Below are 21325 nucleotides of genomic sequence, written 5' to 3'. Positions count from 1 at the left end.
CACATCGGAAGTGCTCCTCCCAGAGCCTTGTCACATCGAAGCATTGACGTCGGACACGCGGACGCTCGCCAACACATGAATGGAGACCTCTCCCCAGAACGAAGCTGGAGCCTCCGCCTCCGCCGACTCTCTCCTCCCTTGCGACGCCTGTCGACGACGTAAGGTCAAGTGCTCCAAGTCCGAGCCTTGTGACAGATGTGTCTCGACAGGTTTAAGATGTACACGGGATATCGTGCGGAAGAAGAGAGGACCGAAGAAAGGCTCAGGCTCGGTGATCGCAAAGCTGAGGGATGAAACCCAGCCGGCTCTACCACATGATTTAAGCCTGCCACCGTTCGACTTGTCCCAATTGCAACAACAGATGCCGTTTCTGAACCGGACGTTGTCGAATGACAGCCCTTTCGGATCGCAGATGACCTCGCCACTGACCTCGCCATCGAACTCACAGTTTGGGGACAGCCTTGGCCCAGTGATAGAGCCTCTCGATGTCTCGCGGTCTGTTCCTCTGTTACAGAACGAAGCCGAGTCCTCCGACACCATATTCCACACAGCATTTGCTCAAGCAGGGATCCAACTACCTGTCTCATGGCAGACCCAGGCGTCTCAGCTACTCCAGTTCCAAGCACCAGTTTCTCCCACAGGTTACGTATCCGTCAATGACCTGGCGCAAAAGATCTTCCAGGAAGCACCAGCTCCGTTGCTACCTGGACTGGCTCCAAGATCACAACCGCCGACTCCATCAAGGACTTCAACCCCACTGACAAAACCCACCTCTCTAGACGCGATATTGACGAACGGAGCACCTTCTCCGACCACAACATCCACGAGCTCACCTGCGCCGCCTCATGGACCAAAATGTTTGTACCGCAGTGATTCTTCTAACTTCCAAAGCGAACCGCGGCTACAGAGTCTGGCAGCAGAACTCGGCTTGTCGGTCTACCTAATGTCGCAGTGCATCCGGCAATACTTCACACACATGTACTCGATCCGTCCTATCATCCACGAAGGATCATTTCTCCAACGTCTGAACCAGCCCGAGGAGCTCTGCAACGAAGAAAAGATCCTCGTACTGTCACTCTGCGCCACCACCGTGCTCCATGCGGCCCCGCAATCAGACCTACCGCTAGAAAAGAAGTTGCAATTGGGGAATCGGTTCGTAGAACTGTGCTGCTACCTCCGGTGTTCGAGCGACTGGACAGAAACGAGCACGCTGCTGTCGATCCAGGCAAGCTACCATATGTGCGTGGCGCTGTTTGAGCTCAAAAAGCCGCGGGCCCACCACTTCTACCTGCGCGAAGCCATCGGCATGGCCATCGAACAGGGCTTGAACGTCGAATCGACTTACGCCGGCATGGACGAGATCCAGGCGATCTGCTCCCGGCGGACCTTCGCCCTGCTGTTCATCACCGAGCGCGGCCTGGCGATCCTGCGCAACAAATCGACCCAGATCACGCGCCTCCCACGCCTCTCGACGGAGTACTTTGACGAACAGGACGCGATCGTGCTTGCCGGCTTCTCCGCGCTGGTGAATCTGTTTTCCGTGCTGGACGAGAAGTTCGTGCGGCTCTGGAGCGCCACGTGTCCCGGCGACGTGTCGGCGCCGTACGAGCCCGTCGACAACGTCGCGGCGATCCAGCATTCCCTGAACGAGATGACGTTCGACAAGGCCGCCATGACAGACATCCAGAAAGCCGACGTGCTCATCACCCAGCAGTGGCTGCGCCTGGTGTTCTGGCAGGCGTCCATGCGCCAGGGCTTCATCAGCTACGTCGCTGCCGACCCCATCTTCTCGTCCACATATCCCATCACCATCGCCAAGGATCTGTGCATGGCCCTGCACGACTTGACCTACGACGCCATCCTGGTCCATGGCATGGGCATCTTCGAGAAACTCTTCGAGGTCGCGTATACCCTGATGGACGCCCTGACTATTGCCAATTACAATTGGTCCGAGAGCCACGAGTTGCGGTATCTGTTTGACGTGTTGAGTGCGAGCCCGAACAGCCACAACACCTATGTCAAGATGCTGAGGACTAAGATCGAGAGCGAACAGAGTCCGAGGCCTCGTTCGCCTGTCGTGGCATGACATCTTAAGTCTGTTTGCGCAAGGCATGATGGGAGTGTTAGTGCACCGGTAATGTATATTTACATATTATGATATACGACCCCCAGTTGAGATGAGATATGAGATCTGGAATGCAGCGTAGCTGGATGCATTATAGGCATAATCGGCATGTGGGACATATGGGGCGTCATGAACGAATAAATGAATGTTAGGCTAGCAAGAGTGAAGCATGCTCTATTCGTGGTCAGCTCTGGTTGGCTACGGCTACACAACAACAGGTAACCGGTTTTGCTCTGCTTTTGCTTATTGTTCAGTTGTACCCGGCCAGGAGCCCTCCGTCGACAGCCCAGCTAGCACCGGTGACCAGGCTCGCCTTGTTGCCAGCTAGAAACACCGCCACATCGGCAATCTCCTCGGGCTTGCCGAATCGCTTCATGGGCGTATGTTGCACTGGGTTGGATTCCAGCCAGGCCCTGATCTCCGGGCTGGGATTGGTCATGGGCGAATCGATAATGCCAGGCAGGATGGCATTGACACGGATTCGGTCGGCGACGTAGTCAAGTGCATCGCAGCGCGTGAGTGCTAAGACACCGGCCTTTGCGCCACAATATGCGGGACAGTTCGGCTGTGCGTACAGCGCCAGGCCAGAGGAAATATTGACGATCGCACCGCGCTGGGCTCGGACGGAAGAAATGTTGGCATCAGGGTAAGCCTCGCAATCGAAAGGCTGTGAGCGCATGATCTTGATGGCCTCGCGGCAACATAGCCACAAGCCCCGGTAGTTGATGGAGTTCTGCCGGTCGAAGTCCTCGACGGGGAAGTCGGCGCTGGGTCCGCCGAAGACGATGATGCCTGCACAATGGACTGAGTAGTCGACACGAGTGAAGTGCTCCTTGGCGGCAGTGTAGGCGGACACGACGCTTTCCGGGGAGGAGACGTCGCATTTGTAGGTGCCAACCGAGATATCTGTAGCGGATACAGACTGTTCCACAAGTCCCTTGGTTTCTTGCAACCCGCCTTCATTCAGGTCGAGAAGGGCAAACTTTGTGCAGCCTGCTTGCGCAAACGCGATAGCTGTTGCGCGTCCAATTCCTGCACAAGACGGTCAGAATAGGTTCCGAAAGGGATCGACCGTGATCATGTGGGTGGGGAGATTCCAGAGCCCAACCGTACCTGACGCAGCACCAGTAATCAAGGCTACTCCGGGAACGTCAATCTTTGTAGCCATGATAAGTGTTGTCACAGTAGACAGCTCGCCGTTTCTAGTGGTAGAGATGATCGTAGGAGATTGTGCTGGCTTCCGCTAATGAAAGAAAACTGATGCCTTATATCAGCAATAGGCGCCGGGTGAAGATGCGCTTGCCACGTCAAGGCGGGAGTAGTTGCCCAACCCGGGCGCGTTGGAGATCAGGAACTCCAGATTTGGGGACAGCCGGTAGGGGAGCCGTCACGTGTGAGCAGCTGAAATGCCTGGGGCGGATATAGCGAGCTCTCGTCTGATCTTATTGGGAGGCGGCACATGTGGTGAAATCTCGACTAGTCAGCAACAGTTGATTGAGTGGAGTGTAATGGCATTAAGGACATTGCCAAAGTCACTTAAAAGAAGTCGTCGTCATCCGTCTTGCCCCTCCACGCTGGCTTCACTTGTACCTGGACATTCTTTGGACGTTGTGACCGCATTGTCTGCCTGAAGTCATTTGCAAAGTGGCTCAGGCCACCACAGCCTGTATCGACATAGATGTTCTGGGCGTCCGGTAGCCATTTCTTGATATGGTCGATGCGGTTGTAAGAGCTCGGATGCGTAGACAGGAGTTGCGGCGGTGCAACCTTCTCCGTCTTCTTCATCCTTTCCCAGAATGCGAGAGCTTCGCGTGGGTCATAGCAGGCTTCCGCCATCATGAGCAAGCCGATGTGATCCGCTTCGGTCTCCTGAGTCCTCGAGTTGGGAAGTGAAAGCAACAGGTCGAAGACAGAGTTCGACACCCGAGTGTCGACCTGGAATATCAGGGTGAAGAGCATGGAAGCTATCAGAGTCAAGCTAGACCTTGACAGCCTTTCCGATACATGATGGGCAACATTATGGGCGATTTCATGACCTAGGACCGTGGCGAGTCCGGCTTCGTTCTCGCATACTGGGAGGATGCCTGTAAAGACAAACACCTTTCCTCCGGGAATGACAAATGCATTCACCATACTCGGATCCTCAATAACATGCACTCGCCAGCCATCACCGGCGAGACCACCTGTCGTAGGAATAAGCCGTTCGACCACCCGTGCCACTTGCTTCGTCACAGGGTGGTTCGCAGGCAGGATTCGGCCTTTGAATTGCTCAAGGGTCGTTTGATACGTGCCTTCGCTAATTCCCTTCTCACTTTCTGGTGACAGAATGTTGAACCGCCGACGGTGCGTGATCGGAACTTCCTCGAGGTTGTAAACGTAGAAGACAGCACCTCCGGTACCGACGATGATTATGGGCTTTTGATAGGATCTCCAGAGATATTGAGCCCGGTATACAGGGCCGAAGTTGCTCCATTGTCCCTGGTAATTGTCCCACTGTTTCTGACCTCCCCTCTTGTCATCGAATCGTCTATACCGTGGACGCTGGTAGATCGAACGGCGCGGGTGGAAGGACGGAACTCGCTGGAACTGGGGCCTTGGTGTCGCAAGTGGTCGAGTTGCTCGACCGGCAGACCTCAGCCCAGCGCGGAGAGTATACATGGCAGGCCTATGGTAGTAGGAGTATCAGATCGGGCGGAATCCCCAGGAGGGGTTTGCCCTCCTAAAAGGCCGTTGAAGCTGACCAAAAAGCTGCCTGCGCCCTCGTCATTATTGTCGTATAAACATTACCAGAAAGTTCTGGGCCATCAATAAACGTCGCTACAGCGGAGTTTGAGTTCGGGGCAGTTCAACCCCACTCCCCGACGGTCATGTGATCGTCGGAATATTTTGTGACCGACGTCAGGCTCCATGGCCGCGTTCGACTGTCGTCGTGGTGTCTGGTCAATTACCCCAGAGACTGTCGAGAAGGATCACAGAGGGTTATTATCTTCACAGGCTTGAAGATGTCTCTCGTCGCCTATTCGGACTCTGAGGGGTCTGAAGATGACCAACCACAGACGAAACCTGAGAGGCCTGCACCGAAGCCGGCTACCGCGCCTCACAATTCGAATTTCACAGTCAACAAAACCAATCCGAGGAAGATACAGGTCAAACTCAACGAGGTGGCTACAAAAGGGGACGACGATGGGGAACGAGCGCCGAAGCGACCTCGAGTAGGAGGAGGAGGAGCGTTCAGTGGGTTCAACGCAATGCTCCCTGCGCCAAAACGAGATGCCGAGACCAAGGCCGAGTCAAAGTCCACGGCGAGGAAAGTGTTTAGTCTCAGGACGGGCGCCGAACCTGCCTTCAGTCGGGAAGCAGATGCGGAACTTCGACACCTATTCGCAGGACAAAAGGCCGACGGCACCACACAATCGAACGGAGACGACACATTACCACCGGTCCCCAAGAGAGCGAGTCCAACAGCAGATGTGCCGAAAGATCAGCCGGTGAAAGGAAACCCTTTCATGTTCAAACCACTATCTGTGGCACGCAACAACAAGAAACCCAAACGTAGTCGCCCTGCAGAATCAAAGGGCCCGGCTGGCCCAACAGTGCCAACGGCCGACTCTTCCAATTCGACCACAGTTGAGCCTGTAAAGCCCGACGCCCCGCCGAAGAAGGTGAGCCTGTTTTCTATAAACAGCGAGCCGGAAGCACAAGTGGGAGTTGAGCCTGATGAAGCTGAGGACGAGATAGTCGAGTTTCTTGACGAACCTGTGGGCGATGAGACCTACTCTATGTCCGGCGGACTATCCACGAGCACATCTAGTCATCCTCAACCACAGTCTCTGGATGCCATTGCTTCAGACCTCAACCTCTCGAAAGCTGACCGGCGGCAGCTGTTCGGACGGCGTGGGCAGGGTACAGCCTCGGCAATCAACGTGGTAAATTTCAATACGGATGAGGAATGGAGAGCAAACGAAGCCTTACGCGCCAGCGGCGAACAAATACAACATAATCCCGTCCGAACCATTGCTCCAGGCAAGCACAGTCTGAAACAGTTGGTGACTGTTGCTACGGGCCAGAAGGAAGCGCTTGAAGAAAGCTTTGCTACGAGTAGAAGGAACAAAAAGGAAGCTGGGAGCAAGTATGGATGGTAGGGGTGGTCAGGGATGAGCTACTCTATCTCTGAGTAAGCCTAGTTGCTCTGCTTTGATCGACAGCTTTATTGCTTGACGATACATTCCGGTCTCAACAGTCTGCCCTTCCTATGAAACAAAATCATGAAATGACTCTTACAACACGTGCAATGGCCCAAGAGCAGCGAGGCGTCTTCCTGTCTCTCATTGTTGCAAACTCCAGCACTCAAACGCCGCCTGCGTAATCTAACCGTCCTTTCACTCCAGCTGGTTTGACTCGAACAGAGATCTCCAGGAGGTGATTGAATCCAAAGACCTACTCCGTGCCGTCGAAGTTGATCCATTCATCCCAAGGGATGTCGTCAACCTCAGCGTTGTTGTGTTCTTCTTCTGCACCTGCACCTGCACCGGGACCGCTGCCTGCTTCTGCATATTGAGGCTGGCCAAGAAGTCCGACTTCGACAAGCGCGTCTCGGTATCCAAACTCTTGTCCGGCCGCTCTGGCAGGTGCCGCTGTTATATTTTGTGGTGGCTTCGTCCTAACCAGCATGTGAGGAGCACTGCAAGCTCCATGTGGAGGATGCACGTTGTACGAGCCGTCCTCGTTGTATATGTTGTGGGGTCCCCAGTTCAGATCTGGCAAAAGAGTCGGTCCAATCGCATTTTCGAAGTTGTTCTGGTTCGGGTCGACGCTGATATCAACGTCGTCGACCAGGTAGCCTCCCTGGCGCGTGAAAGCTTCCCAATCGCCAAACAATCTTGGGTCGTTCCTTGTAAGAACGGTGGGGTCGATCGAGTTCTCGCCAGAGGCTGGCTGTGGAGGATAGAGGCGGTAATCGCGGAGGAGTCTTCTGTCTCTGTCTGCATTGGGTGGCCGCCGCGTTACCATTGGGATGCTGGTAGGGGCTGTGAACTCCGCGCGACCGAATTTGCCGGCGAGCACGTTCGCGGGGGTCGTTTGGCCTCGAGGAGGAGATCTAGCTCGGTTTCGACAACGAGGCTGCGGCTGTGGCTCGGCCGCTACCGGGGCTGGTCGAGAGTGTGATGTTGGGATTCCCCCAAGGTGTGAAAGGAGAGGGCGCAGTTTGTGCTGGCTCCGGTCGAGTTCCAGCACCGTGAGCTTGCATTGTTGAAGGACGCCATCGTTGTTCCTGATTAATGAGATATGGAAACTGCAGAGGCGGCTGGGTTGGCAGTTGTGGTTGTATCTGTGTCTGCATCTGTGGTGGTGTCCAAGGACGTGGATTGTCTGCCATGGCGTCCGCAAAGCGAAAGAGATCAGAACCGTGTTGTTGTCTTCTTCTTCTCATATGTCGACGAAGGTCTCTGGTGATGTCGTGCTCAATTTGGGACATCTCCATGATTGCAGATGATGATTGCGCAATAATATATTGCAGAGGAAGATGATATCGCGCAGATGGCTGAGTGGAAGGAGACAAGGAACTGCGACGCGATGAGAGCAGAGACATAAATACAAAGCCGTGGGAAAAATGCAAGCTTCACCGCGACGAAGGCTGTCCAACCTGTGTGTTCACTGCCCATGGCGATGCGTAGGGAATGCAGTGAACACATGCACTGTCTTCACACACTTCACAGCCTTGCGGGATTTGAGGCAGCATGTACCCTGGCTCTAGCTGCCTCCCAAAGCCCAAGCAACAAAGAAAGCTGGATCCATCTTCACAGCGTGCTCCCGAGCAACAAGGAAGTGGGATGAAAGGGCATTGTCGCTGCCTGTTGTGAGGTATGACAATTCAGTGAAGTACACATATGCTGATGTACATTTGACGAGGCGTGTTCCCTGTGACCAAGAGAAGGAGCCCAGCTCCAGGCAAGTCTGTCAAAGGTATCCACCAACCGTTCAATATGGATTAGCTGTCCTGGAGGAGGTCGACTTCAGCTAAGTACATTGATAAACTCTAGCTGTCCAGAAATTTTGACATGATGGACCATGGGGGCACCTGCTCCAAAGGTGTTCTTCTTAGAAGAGACACAAGGCTGGCGGATCGACTAAATGATTGCACACAAGCTCGGTCCTCGTGGCGCTGCGCATGGATATGGAAGAACCTCAGACTGAGTGCTCCAGGGCCGTGACTATTCTGAACCGGAATGAAAGAGGGGGAAAGTATGACACCTTTCGAGCAAAGCCTCCGTGCTGAGCCGAAGACGACGACGATTGAAGTCAGAGAATGCTTCGCATCACAGCTCGAGAGGAATGCGAGCCTTTTTGAGGCATCCATCCTGCGCATATATGCTATCTGGATCAATAATCAAAGTGAGTGTTCCGCCTGTCGTGAGATTCAGTGTATAAGGTATATAGTAGGCCTGGGGTCGCCAATTTCGCAGGGTCTGGCTTTATGCCATGCAATCGATAAGTCTGATACAGTACCCGACGGCCGGGGACCACATGGCTTCAGGCGATATAAATTGCCACGGCGGTGGCGGCAGAACAGGCCGATCGAGCAGCTCAGTGCCGCTAAATGGTGAGAGAGAAAGCATCCGCCAAATAGACCAGGAGGTCAGACGAGGTGGAACTCCTTGCAAGAGGGCTGCCTGGTACAGTAGAAAAGGAGACAGACGGACACTCAAAGAAGCCTCTCTTTAAATAGCAATTGTGGGTGATAGAAGTGCCACCCTTGAAGCAAACAGCAAATGCAGATATGCCAGCATACGAATATTCAGGTGTAGATATACCTCCACGTGATTCGCGGAAAGGGTCATCTCTCGTATATACCGTATATACCGTAGTGTAAGACCCGGGAATGTCGTAACTTGTCGATATGGAAGAACCGGGTAATGCATATCTTAAGCTTTGAGAAATGTGAAAACCTGCTTGCCCTTTTTCAATTGAAAGAAAGGCAAAGTAGAGTTATCCTTTGCTGGTTAAGGGGTCGTTGTACCACTGTCTCGAAAGAACTGAAGTAGTGGAAGGCTAGATAATGTCGTATCTGGAAGGAAGGACAAAAGGTGATGCTGTTGTGTCTGATGTGGTCCAGCCACAGCAGTCCAAAGTAAATCATTCCCATCGCTGGGCGCTTGCGCGGCCGCAAAATCTTGGTTAATAAAACATAGGATAGGCCTGATGGGATATTCAAAACCATCAAAAAGAAACATGAAGAAGTGATCCAGTTGTCGAAACTCGACCAGATGAAAGGGAACCAAAACCGTTGTGTAAGTGTTGCAGCCTTTGAAGCTGCCAGGATTGTTCAAATGAAGTTCTTGGTCATCACCACGGAACTGGCTTTCGTCCTGGAGTCCTCCTGACGAACCCGGGGGTGTGAGGTTGGAGTCCAGCCTCGTGAAGGAGGCTTAGTTAGTTCGTGCCTTTCTTCGCTGACAGTGGCCAACATAGGTGTATGTGGGCCTTTACCCACGGATCGAACTCCCGAGGTGTTTGACGTATTCTTTTCCAGCAGGAAGTTCTTGAACAGCGGTTTCAGACAGGGTATGCAAGCGCAGACAATGCCAGTACCGACCTCCACAACGGACCATTTCATGGTTGACACCGAGCCCATGGTCACGTCAAGACTGTCAACACTTTGCAGAACGCTAATGCGTAGGCCCGATGCCACAGTCGCAAACAGGCCAATCGCAAACAGCAGGGACACGATGTACTTCTGCCGTGACGGAAGCTTGAGTCTCCAGAAGACAGGCAAGGGTAGCGTGCAGAGTAGAAAGTCCGTGAAGATGGAGAAGGCGGTGGTAAAATAGTAGAACTTCACGATAGGCAGGCAGTCCCTGGGAAGAGTAAAGTCCCAAGCTCCTTGAACCGGGTGGCACTGGAAGATCGTGACAAGGATGCTGCAAATCCAGACGCAGACAATGCCTACGCTAAGAGCGTACATGACTCGGCGGAAATCTGTGGTAGGGAAAACTCGAAGGTAGGAGACGACGATGGATATCTTGACCAGCATAAGTGCCGTCACGTACATGACTTGACATATCCATAGTGTCTGAAGCTGTCAGACAGGTATCAAGAAGTCTGGTGTTCAACGTACCTGGATCACTTTCTTGGTCCGCTCGATGAACTGCACGTCTTGCGGAAGGTCCCATATATGTTTTCCCAAACCATATCGTATCCCTGTATCTGATCAGATGGTGACGGGAAAGGCGTACACTGGTTGAAGCGTACCAACAATGGCCATAGCGGAGAAGGTGGTTGCGAATAGCCCGGCGGCCACCATGAGAAAGTCATCAGCAGCAACATGCTTGACGACGAAGATTCGCACGACAAGGCGCAGTCCAATGATTGTGGACGTCACAGCGATGAATGCAATGTTCAAGCGGTACAGCTCCCCAACAGAAGAATTGTGAGGAAGCAAGGCCGCCTCGGCTGGAGAGGGAAGGCTGCTCATGATAATTCAATGTTCAGATCCCGCTTGGAAGGTCTGGTGCCTGTGATCGATGGCAAAGTAGATAGTAAGCGAGGATCGCTTCGTTCTTGTTGGCGCGTAACGTGACAGCGAATTGCTGCAGACGAGAAGGGAAGAAACTTTCGATGCAGAGACGACGAGGGACAAACATTGCATGTCGAATATCTCGATCGTCGAGAGGAGAGGTCGGCGCTATATGCCCAACACTCTCCTGCAAGTTTAACACCGTCATGACGCTGCAGGCCGCACCTGTGGTGAGGCGTTGCATGTTTTGGCCGGCTGTGCGAAGAGGACCCTTCTCTTTGCGGCATGTTCAGCCAATGTTAGACCTTGTTAGGATTCATCTTTCCTCCAAAGCATGCCCTCATGGAGAGCGCATATTGAGCCGCGAGGCGTGATCGAGACCGTATGTGGTGTGAAGGCGGCAGCGGGATTGACCAAGGGCACGCGAGAAAGGCACGATATACCTCCTAGCGCGAGATGCATGCTTCTGTAAATGGCTACTTGGGATGACCCCTGAAAGGGCCGCCTTTGAAAATGTCGTTTCGATGCGGCTCATTGGCCCTGGTGAATTGATTAGTCTGGCGAATGCGGACGAATTTCAGCAGCCGCAGGGTGTGAACAACAACGATCCCAGCAGTTCGCACGAGGCTTTCTGTCCGCTTGAACCTTTACCTGTGCCCTGGCATTAGGGTTGATGAGAGTTTCGTCGAGGCGTGTGGTGCTGCTTGATGTTAGGAACCCCTCCGTCTCCGGTCTGGGGCTTGTAAATTTCCTTCTCAATCATGCACATTCAGAAAGGTGGTTTTTATCCCGAAGGAGTGGTGCAAAATTCATCAGGAAGGTCGTCCGTCATCTGATGAAGGCGGTAAGAAGTTCGGCCAGCCGTTTTCTTTCGCTGCAAAACACCGAGACCGAAGGACTCTGAACCCTGACATGTTTGCCAAAACTTGACCTAACTGCTGCGACTGAGTTGAGTGGGAGAATCCACTGGCAACTACAGCCCTGAGAATCTCCACTACCCCAGCTTGTGGGGAATTGTGGTGGTGCAATCCGCACCTCCTCGGCCCAGGATTAGGAGAGGAGACCAGTAATGCAGTCTGTAGGAGATAATACGGGTAAGATTGATCCTAGCATGTGTGCCGCATCAGCAAACACGCGATTGATAGAAGACGCGTGCTCGCCATGAAGTGTCGGGACGCAATAGTCAGGGGCAAGGTTGGAAGGTATGCAGCCAAAGCAAAAACTATGAATAGGTATATGCAGATTTGGATGTCGCTGAAAGCAACCCCCGAAGAGGCCTTCAGACCTTAATCTTCGGTGCCAGGTCTGAATCCCCTATGCCTGGTCACTGATGATTGACCGAAGAGCAGTGCTGAAGTGCAACAAGGATAGATCTGTGTGCGTGAAGGCCTGCCTGGAGATACCTATCCTCGCTCTCCGATATCTGGAGGTGGCCATTGCTCGTTGCGGGATAAACTTATCATTCTGCCAGATATAGTCTTTGTCGGACTTTGGAGCGCTGTAGTCGACTGAGCGATAGCTTGCATGGGTGGTGGCTGTTTGCTTCTAGGACGCCTACCCTGCAGTCACAGAGCCAAACTCTGGATCAAGCGAAAGCAGTAGGATGGCAGATTGACTGTGGCTGTCTTACATTGTCACAGAGCTGGAGCCAGTATTGCGGGGACATCGTGCCCTCTGCCAACGGAGCGGCACTTCTTACACTTCCTCTGAAGAGACTTACTGTATCTTCCCTGCCCGCAGCGTTTCTAGGGTTGACAGCACTGGGGAAGGGGAATGGCTCAAACTGAGGCATTGTAGGAACCGAAGGCTGAGTCTCTCGCGGAGATATATCAAATCCACAGCATTCGCAGGTAGTAAAAGAGAAAAGAGAGAAGAGAGAAGAGAGAAGAGAGAAGAGAGAAGAGAGAAGAGAGAAGAGAGAAGAGAGAAGAGAGAAGAGAGAAGAGAGAAGAGGGTGAATGATGAATGGAGAGGAAGGATTCGCACACTAATTGGGAACTCGGTAGACCTTCCTCTGTGAGACTCTAACGCTCCAAACTAACGCACAACTAGTACTAGTACTACTTTCCCCAATTTGAAGCGCAGCGTGTCCGATATAGAGTTGAATAGAATATACCTCTTGGTACGTATATATCAACGTGCCATACTATTATAGCAGTTGCTCCCGCACACCGACGTCTGGTGTCACTCAACTTCTCTGGAGCGCCTTCTACACACCTCATCATCTAAACTTCTTCCCATCTTTTGCAACCAGTTTAATGCTCATTTCTTCAGCTGTCCTCCCGTCATTTCCGCGCTGCAGTGATTGACGACATTCTCATTGTACCATCTCAGCCCTTCCATCAGACACGGCGTGCAGAATGGATTCCTCCAAAGACCTCGCCTTCCCTCCTCCAGGCGAGGCTCCTCTTCATCGCAACGCGCCCCTCGCCCCTACACAAGAACTAGCATACCGCAAGAAATGCATTGATCTTAGAAAACGGCTTGCCGAGATCGAAGCAAACAATGACGCGACGCGCAGGAGAATCTTGCAGGAAAATGAGCATGTCCAGAAGATGCGCCTCCTTCGTGCCATTCTCCTCAACCAGTTGAAGGAGATCATGAGCACACCGGCCAAGCACCTGAGCGACGAACAACTCGAAAGAGTCCGCGCCATGGCAGCCGGGATGAATACTTCCGTGGCCGAACAGCTTGGCCCTGCTGTGTCCCAGGACCTACAACCCAACTCCCTGGCCGACGGAGAAGGGCTCTTGGATGACAGCTCAGAAGAGACGGTGGAGGATGAACCCGAGGTTAGAAGGCCCCTTGCTCCCTAAGCGCATGCGCTTACTCGCCACAGCCTGCAGAGCGACCGGAAAGACGCAGACGGGTCAACAACACTTACCGCGAGACTATTATGAATACAGACCCTCCCACCGATTCCATCTCAAGCGTGTATCAACAATCCAGCCTGCCAAACCTGGCTCCCGCAAATTCTTCGTACTCTCCAGCCCCTCCCCCCATCGATCCGGCCGCCATGACCTCTTCCTTCCGCATCTCGTCTGCTACTCCCCAGGCCGTGGGGACCCCGGGGGCCCAGCCTCAGCTGGCGCCTGAACCGCGTTACGGCCAGTCCTCGCCTATCGCGATGAATCAACACCTGGGCATGCCGTATCATGGATCGACGCAGCCAAGACCGCCAAGCTTGTCCTCCAACACTGTGGACTCTAACGGTGTTGGACGTGCCCCAACGGTGGCTACACGGCCAGAACGACCAGAAACCCCTTACAATCAGTTCACCGCCCATATGCGGCCGCAGCTTGAAGCCGACAACTACCCCCAGGACCAAATAGCAGCCCGTATCAAGGCGGAGTGGGAGAACTTGAGCGCGGAAAATCGGAAGCTGTGGGATGACAGATACGAAGACCAGATGAGGGAGTACCAGGCCGCGATGGACGCATTCAAGAGAGCCTCGCGACGCGAAGCCTCATCAGGCGGATTTTCTGCCATCAACTCTTAGAGAGGGTTTGTCAACCACGGCGCAGCAAGTTATCACACCACACCGCCACCAACGTATCTTACACAACACGCCATTCCTCCGAGTTCTAGATTCTCGATGCAGCTTTCCAGTCCGGCCAATGCAAACCATACGGAGTACCAGTCTCCACACAGCAGGGGTTCGGGCCATACACGGCGTTGAAAGTACTTAGCTATCTTCGATACAGCTGTCAACAGCTGCCACGACACCAAAGCGACGCAACTTGAATTGGACACCAGGCTACGGTCGAGCCAGAATCTTGAACTTGCAGGAAGTCTACATCACGCATTTTCCAGAAGTCGATAAACCCCAACCCAGAGACCGTGGACATCTTTTGGCATTGGTCTTTTTGTCCAAGACATTCACATTCCGACGTGGTGGAGGCACTGACAAATGCTCTCTTCCCAAGGTTCCAGAGGCCTACATCTGACCGAGGAGGCGGTTGTGCCTGGGAAAGTCGCATGTCCACGCACTCCTCCATTCAACCATCTATGAAGCCAAGAATCGCAGTGCGATATGGCATGGCGTGGCATAGAAAATTCCGGGGCATTGGGGGGGGACGGGCGGGCGGGGCGCTCCACCATGCTACTTGTCAGTCCGTCAGTGTATCGTGAGAGCAGAGCAAGATATTCAGCAGACTACGCTATGAGATATGAACGAGCTGGCAAAGCAGACCATCACTCAATACCAGGAAGTAAACTTTACAGAACCTTCCTTCGCTTCTTAATGTAGGAGTAGAAGAGGTTGTCAGCATGGCCAAGTCCATATAACATGCCTTCTCATCTCATCTTCTTCTCCGTGTCTTGTCTTTATCGTCAACACTCAGTTTATGAGTATCAATCTAGTCGGTCATACTCTACTTGTCGTTTCCTTTTCGTCTATTCGATTTCCTCTGTCCTCTCTCGGTCGCCACCTCCCTTTCTGGTTCTAAAGCAATCGATGTCCCTACTTGAATCAGTTTCCCTCTTTCATTCTCCGTAGAAACTCAGTAGAACACGGCAATTGCCGTCCAAATCAAGTTACGAATTCCGAACAGGGGTCAAGTTCAAGTTCAAGATTGTTCATTAATCTTCTCTAATTTTCAAGGGTTCAAAAGGCCTCAAGCTTCAGCCTCAAAGCTTCAAAGCTTCAATCTTCAGTCCTCGTCCCAGTTCGGATTCGGCCCTGGCGGTTTGGGCCCACCGGCCTGCCGCGCGACAATGATCTGATCGACACTGAGCACCGTCCTGGCCGCTTCGGTCGCGAGCCGAATCGCCCAGCTCTTGGTGACGAGGAGATCGAGGATCTGCTCTTCCACGGCGTCGAGGAGACCGGTAGCATCGGATCCTTCCAGATCGACGCCGGTCGTCCAGTACGGCTCTTCGGAGTCTGACGTGCCTGTCGAGGACGAGGATGAGGAGCCTTCTTCGCCCTCTTCTTCTTCGTCGTCACTTTCACTTTCGACTTTCGCCTCCGCTTTGCTGGAGGAATGCCGGCTCTTGACTTCATTTGAGGTCAGACGTTGTTGGTGCGCGGTGTACAGGCGGGCGAGGACTTCCGTGGCGTCGAGCCCGGCGGTTTCGGCCAGGGTGCGTGGAATCACTTCAAAGGCCTCGGCGTATTTTCGGATCGCGTATTGCGGCAGGCCGGGCGTCTTGTCTGCGTAGTGGCTGATACGTTCGACGAGTTGCATTTCCGTGGCCCCGGCACCGGGAACGAGACGGGAATCTTTGGTCACGGCTTTGATGACATTGACACCGTCGTCGATCGCCCGTTCCACGTCGTCTAGGTGGTTCTGGGTTGCCCCGCGGAGCACGATCGTCGCTGTCCGCGTGACGGCCGAGTCGGATTCTTGGCGGAACACCGTGACTCTGTCGCCGCCGATCTCGGTCGTCTCGACGATGTCGATGCTGCCCATCTCGTCGGGCATGGGCGCGCCTAGACGTGCGAGTGGGGTGGCGCCGCACACTCGGCAAAGTCGACGAAGTTCGAACTTGGACATGATCTTGATCACCAGTATCCCCATTCGGTTGAGGTAGTGCAGCGCCAGCTCGCCCACGGTAGACCCAGCCACGACCACTCTCAACCCGCTGTCGTAGAGTTCCTTGATTGCCGCCTCTAGTTGGGCTTCTTCTCCTTTCGAAAAGTCCATCATCTCCTTGGCATTGTGCAGAAGCACTGTCCCTTTCGTCTCGGTCTGCGAGGTGTCGATCGGACATGAAAAGACGCCGACTTTGGCGTTCTTGGCTCGTTTCACGGTGCCCTCGGGTTCGCGGCCGAACACCATACCCTTCACGACTCTGGACGACGACAAGTCTCCTCCCATGATCTTCACCACTCGGATGTTGTCGACGTTGAAGTTGGCAGGGTTTTTGGGGAGTACGGCCAGGACAGCCTCGGCGATCAACTTGGACAAGACATCTTCGGATCCCGACTGTTTGGAGGCGACGACGGTTCGAATGGCTTTGCGCAGTTCTTCGGCGGACCGGAGGTCGGCAATACTGTCGACTTCAAGTTCTGATACAGTGTTAGCTTTCCTTGATGTAAGCCGGACACTAGTGGTACAAACGTTCGAGTGCCTTCAGAGCAAATGCCTGTGCCTTTTGATATCCAGACACAATATCGCTCGTCTTGAGCCCCATGCGTATCAACTCTTCCGCTTTCTTCAGTAACTCTCCAGCCAGGACGATGACCATGTTGGTTCCGTCACCCATTTCCGCTTCTTGCTGTTGACTCGCCATAACCAGTAGTTTGGCTGCTGGATGGACCACCTCGAGTTCACGTAGGATTGTAGCGGCGTCGGACGTCAGGATCATCTTGGACAAGTGGTTAATGACGATTTTGTTTCGTCCATACGGTCCCAGGGACGTCTGGACGGTCTGCGCAATCGTCCGACAGGCGTCGATCTGCACCAAGTCAATAAATACAGTCCAGCACGGCCTGTGGGGGGGCAAGGGAAGCATACATTGCGGATGACAGCGCCATCTTCGGCGTCGTAGCTGTTGTAACCAGGCTTGAAAAGACCGGCCTGTGAGGGCTGCGGTATCGTCAAGGACATTGCAACGGTTTACAGCAGTATCAGGTGGTGTATGGAGAGCGGAGGGTTGACTTCGACTTGGTAATTAGACGATGAAGGACAAATGCGGGATGAAATTATTTGTTGCAGTCCGACGCGAGGCTCCAACATCGATCGCACGCCGGCGGAGAATCTGATGCCAAGAACCGCAGCCTTGGAGGACGCAGCGCAGCGGCAACGACCAACGTCTACTTCCACTTCACGGGCATTACTTGTGATCCAATGCTACGTTAGATAAACACCGCAGACAAACATACCTACCCGAATAAAGCCTACGTTGCTCACACACCGGATACGTCGCATGCAGGCGTATTACTTATGTGGTGGACGAAAGCTCAACCGCCAACAAGCTCAATACAAGGTACTGAGGTAACTACCTAAAAGTAGGTATGCTCGAGCAAGGACTATTCTATCAACAATTCTTGAGACCGGCAATCATCAAGCGCTGCAGTGGCTGAAGAAGACACGGGTATTTCCCATTCGAAAAAAAAGAAAAGTAAGGCCGAAACAGCGCAAGGATAGGTAAACGCTTGGTGGCTGCGACATCTTGTTCCCACTGATGAACACATATCCCATCCGTGCGCTCATAGAAGTGATTCACATAGTCGACAAAAACTGTACATCGGCGACGGAGAAACTGTACACGGGATCTGAATCAGGTCGTAAACATCATCACTCTTCAGTCAGGGCATCGTCACCGGCTTCCCTCCATTCTCGGGATTGCTCCGTCAGCCGTTTGACTCCAGGTATCCGCTCAGCCCAGATCGACTCGGATGCGGTGCGGAAAGTGTACCCTCGTTGAGATGAAATCACTCCAATGGCTTGGAGAACGGCCTTGCGGGCGTCACGCGAGAACACGGCCGGGTGGCTGATCCATTCCAGCCCGCCTTCAATATCGGCATCAAGAGCGTTCATGACGGTGTGGTCAATGCCAGTCGTACGTGGGATCGGTGTGCTGGCGTCAGAATGAGGGCTACGATCACGGGTTCGCTCGGGTGATCCAGCTCTTGGACTCGCATCCTTGGACGGAGGAGTGTGTCGCTTGTTGACAACATGGTGACTGGCGCCCGGAGGTAGAGGGGGCAGTCCGCCTTTGCCCAGACCTTTAAGGATCGTCCTGGTCTCGTTCAACAGATGGTGGGCACGCTCGTGCTGACCACGGGACACCAGGGTGAGAGCACGGCTCAACATGTCCGAGGTCAGCAGCTCCATTCGCCGCTGGACGATATGAGGATGGGGAGGAATGGGAGGTGTTGGTGGTCGCCCGCTTTGACGGGCTGATTGGCTCGAAGGTAGCATGGTGATGGCCAGCAAAGACGGTCGTGGGAGTTGCGTGATGGCGCCATCCCGCAGAAGATCTCCAAATGAGAGATCTGCTTGAAGCAGAGGCACTTCCTCGATACTTTGCACACGTTCAACATCGCTGTCGAGCGAGCCTCCCAGAGCCTCGAGGCCAGACACAATAGACTCCCAGGGATCCTGGGGAACAGCTTCTGGAGTGGTATTATCCGGATCAATGGCCAATTGTACCAGAATATCTCGCTTGTCGCCAAATCGAAGATCCCCCAGAGCCGCTTCCGCGTCCCGACCGCTCGCTCTTCTGGTGGTTTGCAGGGCGCCATTAATTTTGATGAACTTCGCCGGAGATCCCTCGGGGAGCTTGAGTCTGAGTTTGACATTCTGGTGTGAGGTGGACTGGAGAGCCCCGAGCACGCCACCGGCGCATTCGCGCAGCATCATCCAGTCTTTCACATATAGGTAGGATGCTTTGGTGCGGCTGGAGAGCTCGATCATGCTCTCCGGTTTATGGGTGAGCCCGAGCCCAAAGGAGTAGATTCCGACCCTACATGCATGCATTAGCATTTCTCTCCTAGCAATAATCATCACGTCGACACTCACTTCGCAGCTTCAGCTCTCTGGACGACAAAATCCACACTGTCACTCTCCGCGGTCGACGAGTCACTGATCAAGAGGATGGTGGAGATCGGGTTGGCGGATTTTCGCTGCATCAGAAGATCCATGGCCATATTGGCTCCCTCCACCACGTCTGCACGCAAGCTCTTTTGTCCAACCGGTCGGATTGAATTGAGAACGTTGTTCCAGCCAGACCAGGTTTTGGTCGTCATGCTCACGACGGGCACGCCCCCGCCACTTGAACCAAAGGTAACCAAGCCCATCCGATCACGCTCTCCCAGATTGGAGACCAAAAACCGGAGGGTGTCTCTCAACAGGGTGATCTTCAACCCTTGCATGGACGACGAGATGGGGATCACCACGACGACATCGATCGGAACATGCAACGAAGGAGGCACCCGCCTCTCAAAGACCGGCCTGTGCATGGAGTACTCGGTGGCTGCGGTCGTGGCTGACTTCGGCCCACCATATGACGAGGCGACGGAGGGGACGCGTCGCACTGTTCTGTGCTGCCGACCATAATCTTCTTCGTCCGTCCCCGAAGTGTCCTGGTCATAGTCTGGGGGATATCGGGGAGAAGGCTCGGTAACATGTAGATCTCTCAGAGCACGCTGCCAGAGCTGGAGCTCCTCCCTCTCGGGGAAAAGCAGATGGAATGTCGGCAATTCCGCCACAGAGAGATTTAACGTCAGGATGTTCTCCTCCAGTGACGCGTGCACTTGCTTCAAGTGTTTCCTGATCAGGATGGAGCCCTTCAGAGTGCACCTCGTCATCTTGCGCCCGGAATCAGCGATGACAGGCGGAGCATTCTTCTTTTCCTTGACGCAGATGAGCATTTCTCCAAACAAGTAGCACTCGAGCTCTTGCCACGAATGCCGGTCCTTGCCCACGCGGACCACACCATGCAGGCGAAGATTGCCAAACCTCTGGAATTCGAGTCCGTGCCAATTGTCCACGCGCATCTGGAGCTCTTCGGTAATCCGGTCGAGCACTTCGGGGGACTCGTAGGCCATAGGCTCTTGTGAAGGCTCCCGTCTTTGCCTGGCTGGTATACCGATGCCCGAATCGGTCGGCAGGGGTGGAACTGGCGGGGTGTGTTGGACGTCGTCGAATTGTGGATGCCATTTACTTTCGGGCACCTCGATCGTCACCAGGCACGTCACGCTCTGTTGTTGGAGCGAGCGAGTCAGCGTCGGGTATTCACTGCGCACAGTCACAACTGGCGCGGGGATGGAGTGCTTGGTGTCTCTGATCTGGGCTCCTGCAAGGGCCGTTTCCATGGCATGCAGATCGTAATCATGCTTTCGGGCTGGCTGACTGCCATGCTCGTGGGTACAGTCGGTCGAGGAGGCATTGCCGCCACTGTCGGTTCGTGCATGGCCTGGCGGTGGATGAGGATGCGCATGGGGCTGGGGTTGGATTTGAGGTTGTGCTGGTGCTGGTGCTGGTGCTTGTCCAATGCCCAAGCGTTCAATGCGCATTCGTTGGCTATCTCGACTGTCTCGATTGGGATTCTCGCGGCTGTGTCGCTGCGACACATCTCGGGTGCTGTAGGCGTCGTCCTGGATATCCCAGGGCATTGGGGTATTTTGGGAACTTCTGGGTGAGGTGACATCCTTCTGGGCCACCGCTCGGACCATGTTGCTCAGCTTGCCTGTGCGGGTTAGCCTATCTGACCCCGTTTCCCGTGACAGACGACATAGACGTACTCAAGTCCAATATACTACCCCCTCGGAAAGAATCCAGAGCTAAAGGAGCCTTGCATGTTGGGCAGTATTGCGAGTCCGCTTCCCGAATGTACTCATAGAAGCAAGCTTCATGGGCGACATGCCCGCAGGAGAACTGCAGCACCCTCTCCCCTCTTAATGTATGCTCCAACGGCTCTTCGCAAGCGGCACATATCTCTCCTACAAATGTTCTCTCTCGTCTTGAGCGTGTGCGGTCCGAGTCTAGCATGCCCGCCATAGGATGCCCCGCGCCTGGGACACTTGCGGTCGGGGAAGGAGGAAGACGCTGGTCTCGAGTGCGAGGCCGACTGTCGTGCGGAGTGTGTGGTCTGCTCAGGGAGCCGGTGGTGATGCTCGACTGTTTGAAGCTGGAGTTGAGTGCGGCACCACTCAAAGAAGAACCTGCGCGAGGAGGGTAGCCGTCGTGGCGGCCTCGCGAGTGGTGGTCTGCGAAATGGAGAACCATGTGTCA

General features: G+C 54.0%; 9 protein-coding genes across 9 annotated transcripts; 3 read left to right on the top strand and 6 right to left on the bottom strand.

The window, feature by feature from the left end:
• Positions 1 to 79: 79 nt before the first annotated feature.
• On the top strand, positions 80 to 2086 carry A1O1_00514 (uncharacterized protein; the record flags this gene model as incomplete). The annotated part of the gene is made up of 1 exon (XM_007721432.1): positions 80 to 2086. The coding sequence occupies one exon, from the start codon at positions 80 to 82 to the stop codon at positions 2084 to 2086; it is 2007 nt and encodes a 668-aa protein (XP_007719622.1).
• Positions 2087 to 2375: 289 nt separating this feature from the next.
• A1O1_00513 (uncharacterized protein) lies at positions 2376 to 3293 on the bottom strand (the record flags this gene model as incomplete). Its single annotated transcript, XM_007721431.1, has 2 exons — positions 2376 to 3157; positions 3239 to 3293. 2 exons carry the CDS (start codon positions 3291 to 3293, stop codon positions 2376 to 2378), a joined length of 837 nt encoding a protein of 278 aa, XP_007719621.1.
• A 368-nt stretch (positions 3294 to 3661) lies between these two features.
• A1O1_00512 (uncharacterized protein) lies at positions 3662 to 4783 on the bottom strand (the record flags this gene model as incomplete). The annotated part of the gene is made up of 1 exon (XM_007721430.1): positions 3662 to 4783. One exon carries the CDS (start codon positions 4781 to 4783, stop codon positions 3662 to 3664), a length of 1122 nt encoding a protein of 373 aa, XP_007719620.1.
• Positions 4784 to 5127: 344 nt separating this feature from the next.
• Positions 5128 to 6267, top strand: A1O1_00511 (uncharacterized protein; the record flags this gene model as incomplete). The annotated part of the gene is made up of 1 exon (XM_007721429.1): positions 5128 to 6267. One exon carries the CDS (start codon positions 5128 to 5130, stop codon positions 6265 to 6267), a length of 1140 nt encoding a protein of 379 aa, XP_007719619.1.
• A 295-nt stretch (positions 6268 to 6562) lies between these two features.
• A1O1_00510 (uncharacterized protein) lies at positions 6563 to 7135 on the bottom strand (the record flags this gene model as incomplete). Its single annotated transcript, XM_007721428.1, has 1 exon — positions 6563 to 7135. The coding sequence occupies one exon, from the start codon at positions 7133 to 7135 to the stop codon at positions 6563 to 6565; it is 573 nt and encodes a 190-aa protein (XP_007719618.1).
• Positions 7136 to 9449: 2314 nt separating this feature from the next.
• A1O1_00509 (uncharacterized protein) lies at positions 9450 to 10598 on the bottom strand (the record flags this gene model as incomplete). The annotated part of the gene is made up of 3 exons (XM_007721427.1): positions 9450 to 10196; positions 10242 to 10324; positions 10376 to 10598. The coding sequence occupies 3 exons, from the start codon at positions 10596 to 10598 to the stop codon at positions 9450 to 9452; spliced, it is 1053 nt and encodes a 350-aa protein (XP_007719617.1).
• A 2402-nt stretch (positions 10599 to 13000) lies between these two features.
• A1O1_00508 (uncharacterized protein) lies at positions 13001 to 14139 on the top strand (the record flags this gene model as incomplete). Its single annotated transcript, XM_007721426.1, has 2 exons — positions 13001 to 13432; positions 13480 to 14139. The coding sequence occupies 2 exons, from the start codon at positions 13001 to 13003 to the stop codon at positions 14137 to 14139; spliced, it is 1092 nt and encodes a 363-aa protein (XP_007719616.1).
• Positions 14140 to 15292: 1153 nt separating this feature from the next.
• Positions 15293 to 17194, bottom strand: A1O1_00507 (T-complex protein 1, theta subunit; the record flags this gene model as incomplete). Its single annotated transcript, XM_007721425.1, has 3 exons — positions 15293 to 16653; positions 16706 to 17042; positions 17102 to 17194. 3 exons carry the CDS (start codon positions 17192 to 17194, stop codon positions 15293 to 15295), a joined length of 1791 nt encoding a protein of 596 aa, XP_007719615.1.
• Positions 17195 to 17884: 690 nt separating this feature from the next.
• Positions 17885 to 21091, bottom strand: A1O1_00506 (uncharacterized protein; the record flags this gene model as incomplete). The annotated part of the gene is made up of 3 exons (XM_007721424.1): positions 17885 to 19055; positions 19112 to 20780; positions 20836 to 21091. 3 exons carry the CDS (start codon positions 21089 to 21091, stop codon positions 17885 to 17887), a joined length of 3096 nt encoding a protein of 1031 aa, XP_007719614.1.
• Positions 21092 to 21325: the final 234 nt, after the last annotated feature.

The sequence above is a fragment of the Capronia coronata genome (assembly GCF_000585585.1).
Source record: "Capronia coronata CBS 617.96 chromosome Unknown acBCG-supercont1.1, whole genome shotgun sequence".
Taxonomy (NCBI): Eukaryota; Fungi; Ascomycota; class Eurotiomycetes; order Chaetothyriales; family Herpotrichiellaceae; genus Capronia; species Capronia coronata.
Note: the sequence above shows the minus strand (reverse complement) of the source record. Positions and strands in the feature narration are given on the sequence as shown.